Raw genomic sequence first — 9,754 nt, forward strand, 5'->3', positions numbered from 1 at the left:
CACAGTGTCAATCTTCAATGTAGTCAAAATACTTAAGTGTCCATGTTCAGGGCCCTTCACTTCATTCACATTCTTCATGTGAGGATGTCTGAATCTCCTCAGAACATCTGGGTCCCCGAATAGCCTGGCACTTTCACAGTGATCTCTCTCCTATATGTTCTAGGAGGGAGAGAGAAAACAAACCAGTATCTTTGCGATAACAAATACATTTCAAACATTGTCACAAATTAACACACTCATGTATTATCATCAAAATGTATTATTGTCTCATTTGCCATTATTTCAATATGGATATGTCTCCATCAGTTCTCCTCTCACTTCTCTTCCATCTTCATTCACATCAGTTTCTCGCAGTAACATCTGGTTCTGATCTCCTGGTAACACCACACCAACCCACCTCAATATCATCGCCTTTGCAAAGGTCAATAATATTGTACAGAAGCAAAACAACAAGCACAGTGTTACAACTACTGCTATCATAATTTGAGCTAACACTGCACCCATAGGTCCTAATTGCTCCTGCAGCCAAGAATTTGCAGATTTCCCAGCACCTTCTGAAGCACCAAAAGCATCTCTTATGTTTTTCAGTGCATCTATAACACTAGTCATATTATCTGAGCTGTCGGGAATCAGAGTGTAACAAGCATCTCCAGTAAAATTCAGAGCTATGCATAGGCCTCCCTGTTTGGCCAAAATGTAATCAAGTGCCATGTCATGCTTCAGCAATGTCAGTCTGTGACTTTTCTGTGTGTTTGTCAAAGTTGTAAACCCTATCACAGTTTGATCTGCGAATCCCTGCAGGGTGTATGTAATATTATCAATGTGATCTGCTAAGTATGTCACTCCATACCATGGAAATAGACCTATGCCCATTTCTCTGCTAAACTTACTCGGAAATGATAGCCTCCATTTTGTGAAATTGTGCCAATTCTCTTTTCTTTCTTTGGCCAGAAACAGCATTAGATTGTGGATCATCAGACGCTTCCCCTTTATGTATGGTGAATACTTCATATGGAGTTTCAGATTTGCCATGTAACAGCATCCTGTCCACCCATATGGCAGAAAGATATATGCTTTATCATCACATACCCACCATAGATCTTTAAAATTTCCCATAGTCACATTCGCTGGCAAAGTCTGATTTTTCACAGTTAGAGTTCTACTCCTTTCAGAATCTGGAGCATGAAAGGTCACTGAATACTCATCATTTAGGGCTCTATGTTCACTTTTACCAAAATGCATCATATAATTGTTACAATCTGATATACCCATAAACATCCCAGCAGTCTTAAAGGTATCATTTGAGCAAAAACAACTTTCAGCCTTTGCTCTGGTTACTCCCATTCCCTCAGGAACAGCCTTCGTTATTTCTTCATTTGGGCCAAATAGGCTCAAATATGGCAAATCAATCAACCAGGAGCATTCACGTCGGGGTTTAAAAAGATTCATGGACAATCCCATGACCACATCTCCTGCTGATTGCTGTTGATATAATAACCATGATAGCGCATAAGATTGACAAATAGGAGCCAATGGTTCGGGTACTGCTTCTAAAATTGAAGGCCATATACCTGGTGTTGGAATCTTTACCACACATGGACCCTCAAGTCTTCTGACTGATCTAATAGAATGGGTCAGCTGTTGAAACCACAAATTCTTACCTGCCCATGGATCTGGAATTTCTAAGGCTTTGGCATCAAATCCATATGCCTTCCATTCAACTTCTCTTTTCTGTAATGTACGATACTGTTCTATTGTTTCTTCTGATACTTCTTCAGAATTCAACAATTCATTACCTATATTATCTGAAATCAAACTCAGCAGATTAGTCTCAGACTTGGTGTCACATATTCCTCCTGAGGGGATTTAAAGGTCGTCACATCAGGTTTCAATGTTGTTACTACAGAAGTTGGAGATTCTGTAGCTTTGGTAGTTATTTCAATCTTCACATTACTTTTGGAATTTTCAAGGGTAGTGAAAATAGGTTTTGTAGTTATTATCTCTGGAGTTATAACTAAAACTGTTGTAGGAGTCAATGTGTGTGCCTTGTTAGTTGTTTCCAAACCTAATGTAGTATGTGTCACTTTAATTGTAGTTACTTCAGTAGTCAATTCCTGATTAACCTTGACCACTTTTGATACTTCATCCGACTTTAATGGTTCAACTACAAGTTTTATTTTACGAGTCACATAACCAGATTTCCACTGCTGTTTAAGTGGAACAAATTCAAATTCAGGTTCTAAATAACTACATGTGTAATAACCTTGATCTACCCAGTCAGCAAAATTCAGAAAGAGTGAACACTCTTCCTTAGTTTTTGTCAGGCCCATATCATTAAACAAAACATACTTTCTGTTACTAACAGGTACAGCTTCAACTCTAGGACCTTTTAACATCAATTGTTCATTCTGATTATTTCTCCACTGTAATGAAGCTTCAGGAGTTTTCTGTCCACACTTACATGGAAGCCGGACTGACCCTCCTAAAAGGTACTTCAACTCTAATCGTCATAACCGTTTGGGTTTGACCTTTCTTCTGACTGGCCTTGGACTTCTTTGTTTTTGCTGAATGTTCAAATTGTCCTGGAGTGGCATCACATCTCTCTGTATTCTCTGATGCTTCACTCTCCGCTGGCTCCTGTTGTTTCTGGGACATGCCTGAAATCAATGTCCTCAAATCTTTTCTCCTGCTCGTTGACTGGAAAGTCACCTGTGTCATCATCAGGATCATGCACAAGATTATCAACATCATCCAAATCCTGGACCACTTCATCTGGCTCATGTGAGCCTTCAACACCTCCATTTTGTAAGGGTGGCGTTTCTTCAACGGTGCTTTAAACACAGTGTGTCAGGTGGTACCAAGTTGGGGACCCTTTAACCTGAACCGCAGTTCCTGTACTGCGAACAACTTCAAATGGTCCTTCACGGCGTTCGTTATACCACTTTCTCCTAAACACCTTTACAAACACCTTATCTCCAGGTTGCACCGTGCTCCTTTTTTGCTCATCAAGTCTCTCCTGCACCTCCTCTTGTCTCTGCCTGTCGGAAACATACATGATATTCTTTTATGGAGAGTAGCCATATATGTTACATATGCTCGCATTTCATCTTCCAAAAGACCCAGACTTGGACCTTTTCCAGTCATACGCAAGCAAGGTGTTGGCATCTGTCTACCTGTAACCAACTCATGAGGCGTCATATGCAAATCACGCAATTCACTGGAGCGGCATACCATTAATGCTAATGGAAGTGCTGCTATCCAATTTAGACCCGTGTGTTGACAGATTTTGACAATGCGATTTTTCAAAATACCATTCATTTTTTCACAAATTCCTTGACTCTGTGGGTGGTAAACTGATCCGAGGCGTTGTTTAATTCCTAACTTTTGCAAGATTAGCTTTACAGTTTTATCCACAAACTCCTTTCCATTATCTGAAGATATCCGATCAGGAAGTCCCCACCTGCTTATGACCTCTCTGCACAGAAACTTGGCAACTGACTGAGCATCCTTTCGCTTGGTTGGACAGGCTTCTGGCCATCTAGAAAATCTGTCCACAACTACCAGCATATACCTTTTACCTCCAACTGGTTTTATCATATCAACAAAATCCATTACCAGCTCTCGCATTGGACCCCTTGGCGTTGGAATGTAACCTGGTGGAACTGTAACACCTCTTCGAACATTGTTTTTCAGACAAATAGTACATCTGCCTATAACATGATCAATTTGTTCTAATAGACATGGTGCCCAAAATCCATACTCTTTCATGATCTTTCTCCTAACCTCCCCCCTTGCAACATGGGCCAATCCATGTGCCTCTTGGATCATCAATCCCAACAGGTCAGGAGGTGCTATTATCAGACCTTCATGATTTCTCCAAAGACCTGTGGAATCTTGAGTAGCACCTCTGTCTATCCATAATTGTTTGTCCAATGCAGAAACTGCTTCCTGCATCATGATCACATCAGTAAGTGTTATTTTATCTTCTAAATCTGCTTCATGTGTGACCAAGAAAACTTTGCCCAATTTGTCTGCTCCTGTTACTGCTTTGGCAGCTTCATCAGCAGCTTTGTTACCTTGAGTGACTCTTGACATGTCATGTTTGTGTGCTGCACATTTTGCTATTGCAATTTCTTTCGGTTTCATCATAGCATGCAAAAGTTTCATAATCTGAGCATGATGCTGGATTGGGGAAACCATCAGTTTTCTTAAAACCTCGATTTTTCCACACTGATCCAAACAAATGACACACATTATGAGCATAGGCAGAATCCGTGTAAATTGTCACACGTTTACCTTCTGCCAACATACATGCTTCAGTTAATCCTACAAGTTCAGCAAGCTGTGCTGATGCAGGTTGAGGAACCACTTCAGCCTTTTCAATCACAAATTCTGTCCCCTGGGCTTTGACTACTGCATAACCAGCACTCAATTTATCCCCCACACGGTAACAAGATCCATCAGTCCAATACTCCAAGTCTGCCTCACGCAGTGGGAGGGCTTGCAAGTCTGACCTCAGCCTTGAATATCTCTCTGCCTCCCGAACACAATCATGCGGTTCACCATCTTCTGCAGTTGGCAGATTTTCAGCCGGATTCACTGTAACACACCTCACTAATGTAACATCCTCCTGCTCTAAAAGTCTATGATAGTCTCTAAGCCTAGGCATCGTCAATGTATATTTACCATAGTTCAGAAGATTTCTCAAACTATGATGAGTGAGAATTGTCACAGGATATCCCATTGTTACAGAAGATGCTTTATCATACATCAAAGAAACTCCTACCATTGCTCTATAACATAATGGCAATCCCAACTCTACTTCTGAGTAGGCAGTGGAATAGTAGGAAATGGGTTGAGGATTTTTCCCTGTTCCTGTTGGCTGACAAAGAACTGCACATGCATATTTACCCCCAACTGAGGTAGACACATACAACAGAAAATTCTTGGAATAATCCGGAAGTGTCAAGGCTGGAGCCTCCTGTAACCTCTGTTTGACTGTTTCAAAAGCCAAAAGGCCATCCTGTGTCCAAGAAAGATTACAGTGTAATTGAACACTTCCGGTATCTTTAATCATAGCTCTCAAAGGCCCTGTTAAACTAGCATAATCTTCTATCCATGCAGAAGAATATCCAGCAATACCCAGAAATGTCATCATTTCTCTTACTGTTCTGGGTTTAGGAGCCTCTCGAATGGCTTGTAAATGACTGTCAGAAATGCTTCTGTGTCCGTGTGTTATTGTTTGACCCAAATAAACTACTTTCTCCTGACAATACTGCAGTTTTTTCTGAGAAACCTTGTGACCATTTTCTGCCAAAATCTGCAACAGTTTAATTGAATCGTCATGGCATGTTTCTTTATCAGGTGAACAAATTATAATATCATCCACATATTGTACCACTGTACTTTTCAATTTCTGATCCAGTCCTACTAGGTCATCTTTCAATACTTTATTGAAAATGTGAGGACTATGTTTAAATCCTTGTGGCAATCTTTTATACTCATAGAACTGTCCCTTATATGTAAACCCAAACAAGCCTTGACTTTCTATGGCAAGTGGAAACACTGAAAAATGCACCACATAAATCCAACACTGTAAAATGTGTAGCAGTTGAAGGGATTTGTGCCAACAAAGTGTGCGGATCCGGTACTTCTGCTGGAAAATCAGCAACCACTTCATTTACAAATCTCAAATCATGTACCATGCGATAAGAATTATCAGACTTTTTCACAGGTAACAATGGTGTATTACTTTGAGGATTTTGAGTTATCTTCAAAACATCTGCTTTCAAAAGTCCCTCAATTTGCGGTTCAATTCCTTCAACTGCTTCTTCTTTCAGTGGATACTGATTTTTCCAGGGAGGTCTAGTCCCTGGTCTAAGTTCCACTTTAACAGGTTGAGCTGACTTCACAAGACCTATATCAGTGCTGTAACGAGACCACAAACATTCAGGTACTTGCTGCAACATCTCCTCTTTCATAACATCTGTGTCCACTTTAACACTGCAAATTACTTCATGTGTCATTCGAACAGTTTGTGGTCGCCCATGACCTTGAGCAGAAATCATAATTTTAAGAAAGCGCTGATCCTCACTCCGCCAAATGGAAAAATTCTCTTTTGTTGGAGCAAAAACAGCTTTCCCTGCCTCAACCATCATTTCTCCTATATGTTTCTGTTCATAGTCCTCAGACACCATCAAAGTTACATGCGGCACACTTTTCTTGATATCAAATTCTTTACTCACATAATCATTCACATCAATCATCATAGCTGCTCCTTGTGGGCCCAAAATGATACAACATGAAGTGAGTTCAACTTGCTTTGGTTGATGATTCACCCAATTTTCAAAATCTGACTGAGAAGCATCCTTAAAATACTTCAATGTACAATGCAGCGGATACTCTGGAAGCTTCGCATCAGACATATTTGCTGCAATAAACTTCTCCCACAATTTAACAGGCTCCAAAAGTCCTGCACTGAGATCTCCAATCCAAAACACTGAAGAAGCTTCAACATCTGTTTTCATTGACAATTGACGAGCAGTATCACCTGGCATTTCCACCAGACAGCCGTCTGGAGTACATTTTATTATACAATTCAATCTACACAAAGCATCTCTTCCCAAAAGTGCAATCGGTGTATGTTCTGATACCAGTATAGGTATTGTAGTTTTTTGATTTTTGTAGCAGAGCTCAATTGGTTTTGTAAGAGGTACCAGCTGTTTGACTCCCTCAAACCCGATTGTCCGTATCAATTGACCAGACATAGGGAGATGTATAGCATCTTCAGGCCGAATGCAGGTAAAAGCTGCTCCGCTATCTACCATCACTTCTAATGGTTGATTATTTACTTTTACCCTTATTGTTGGATCTTGCTCCGGCCCTGACACTACCAGCTGACACCTCCCTTTCGGATTTTCTGGGCAGCCCTAGAATCCTGGCTCCGGGCCCCTGAGAGGATTCACCGGTCCCCGGAACGCCATTGGCTGACCTCTAAAGCCTCCTCTTGGGATTCCTCTGAAATTCCCTCTGAAATTTCCTCCTCCTACTTTGTTACACTCACGGGCAAAATGTCCAACCAGTCCACAGATATAACACACTTCAGAACTTTGTTGAAAATTTGGATTAAAGTTTCCTCTTGCTCTCCCTACATTTCCTCGACCTCTTCCTCTCCATGCCTGCTGCTGCAGGCCAAAGGTCGGCTGTGTGTTATAAACAAAAGGTACCACTGCACAAGGCTGTGGTGCCTGGTACTGATTTAGCTGTGACTGCAGCTGTGGCTGTGGCTGTGACATGGGCTGATTTATCTCAGGCTGGTTCTGCATAACTACTGCCTGCTTCTTCTCCTTCTTCTTATTATCTACCAACTGAATCTGGTTTAATTTTCTAAGGATCTCCTGATCTTGCTCCTTTTGTTCATACTCTTTCTTCCTATACAGCTCTACTTGGTGTGCTATGTGATCTGTATAAACACTCTTTATCATGCTCCCTAGACCAACCACTTCTGCTAATTTACTCCTCACTGACAGTGGCAACCCCTTCTGAATCTTAGCTCGCAAGATCGATTGCTCCATCTGACTGTCATCCGGATCATGTCCTGTAACACTTCTCCACATCTGATGCGCTCTTGACACATAAGCACGAGGATTTTCATCGCATCCCAATGATTCAATCAAAATATTATCAGGATGCACATTTGTGGGAAATGTGTCCTTCAAAGATCTCCACACTCTAGCTCTGTTTGCAGCAAACAACTCTGAATCATTTACAGAGGTACCCACATAACGATTAAGTCCTGCTCGCTGCAGAATTTCTTCCATGGCAGGAACTCCTAGAATGTTAGCTAACAATCTTTTAATGTCACCCATGGCAGATTGTGTTCCCACCATGATTTCTTCTAGTTTAGATATCCAGGGATGCGCCCCATTCTGGAGGATAGGTAATTTCTCCAGGATATCTGACATGTCAGTGCTTTGCCAGGGTTTGTATTCCAGACTTTGTCCTCTAATGATTACTGGACCCATAAAACTGGAACTCTTGTCTTTCCTCGGACGGAATGTATATCCTGTGTTTGATTTTTTAGCGCTTTGTGCTTCTAGATCACTTTTTTTAGCCTGTAATCCCTCTAATTTGTCTTCGAAAAACTCTTTTACCTTGGGTGTGGATGTTATAGATAGGCGTGAAGCGCAGTTGTCCATTTCCTCATTAATTACTTTTAGACACTCCTGTCTATCTTCTTCTTCCTTCCTATCAAGGTACTTCTTCTCTAGATACTCCATATATGATGGACTCAATTCTTCTAACTCTTCCTCGCTGTCCTCCCCTTCACTCTCAGTGTCATCTTTGGCACACTTTTTCTTTCCTGACTTAGCTCCTTTCCTCTCTGCTCTGGCTAATATCTTTTTTACAGCAGGATCGTATCCCCCAACAGCTCCTTCCAGATCACTTTGATCATCATCTCCAAGCTCAATCTTTCTAACTCTAATTTTATCCTTAGCTTTGAAATGCACAGTTTTGCTTTTACTTTTGCTTTTGGAGCTGGGATACATTTTTAAAGTTGTTTCTGCTTTTCCTGTCTCTATTATTTTCTCATTATCATCTGTAATATGATAATCTCCTTCCTGAGTAATCACTGGGAGCTGAGGATAAAGTTCTCTAAGCTCTACCTCCTTCTCATAAGGTGGGGGTCTCTGTACTGGGACCACATGTGAGAAGGGTGCATCAATTTCTGTCATTAACTTTTCTACACTCTTTGCATTCTTCTCTAACTCTCTTTGAGCCTTGTCTTTCTCCTCCTCCTTAGCCTTTGCCCATTGCTGTCCCTCTCTCTCAAACAGCTGGAGCATGTCAAGTTCCATCTTTCTCTTCTGCTTACGCTTCTCTCCCTTTTTCCCTTTCTTCTCGCCTGCTTTATATATGGACACAAGCACCTGCATTGTTTTAATTACATCTGGGTTAAAAGTCCCTACGGCTGGCCACGGTTGGTCAATATTAGACCAACGCCCATGCCACTTCTCTGACATTTCTGCTACACCTCTAATTAGAGGATTATTCTTTTGGACAACTTCAACAGGAGTGATTACTTTTGGATTGTCTATTTTTGACATTTTGATATTCTTCTCTAATTCAATTTTAACCAGATTAACTTAATTCTATTTTATTATGATTGTTATTATATCTAATTAATTACTACTAAATATATTTTAATTACTTATGCCGCTTCAATTGTCACAGTTGATGAAAAACAGATGAAAAGATTTACCAACTTCAGAAATCAAAAGAGAGTTCTATAGGTAAAAATTCACAACGCCAGGTCCACACACAAAGATCTTCAACTACAAAATCAATAATCTTTAGCAATAACCAAACCAAATCACAAGCCAACAACAAAATCTCACACAAACCAGTATCTCAATAATGAAATGATCAGTCCGTTGCCAAGCTTTCTTCTAATTAACTACAACATATGTATGATGCATGTACTATAGGTGTATGCACTAAATGTAAATGAAAGTACTATTATCAATCAAATTGCATCAACAACATCAACTATAAATGTATGCACAGAGGTTAAAATGCAGGTACATTTGTCGGAAAGAGTTTGTGGATAAAATCACACTGGCCTTTATCACTGGATCCCGATGCAAGCGCTGTCGTCCGCAAGCCTCAGTCCCTGTGATGCAAACCAGCTGTCCTTGCGCCTCCAGACACACCCTTTGTCCTTTTGCCTCCTCTTTGCACTCTCATACCATGA

The 9,754-nt window shown here is 40.7% G+C and overlaps 1 protein-coding gene across 1 annotated transcript; it reads right to left on the reverse strand.

Moving 5' to 3' along the window:
• Positions 1-7,226: 7,226 nt before the first annotated feature.
• LOC146960223 (uncharacterized) lies at positions 7,227-9,107 on the reverse strand (the record flags this gene model as incomplete). The annotated part of the gene is made up of 2 exons (XM_085772520.1): positions 8,748-9,107; positions 7,227-8,114 (listed from the first exon to the last, which is right to left on the reverse strand). Coding segments are annotated over exons 1-2 (1,248 nt in total), but the record flags the coding sequence as incomplete, so codon positions are not given.
• Positions 9,108-9,754: the final 647 nt, after the last annotated feature.

The sequence above is a fragment of the Trachurus japonicus genome, unplaced genomic scaffold (genome assembly GCF_045865225.1).
Source record: "Trachurus japonicus isolate A0001 unplaced genomic scaffold, Traja_1.0 AP030566.1".
Taxonomy (NCBI): domain Eukaryota; kingdom Metazoa; phylum Chordata; class Actinopteri; order Carangiformes; family Carangidae; genus Trachurus; species Trachurus japonicus.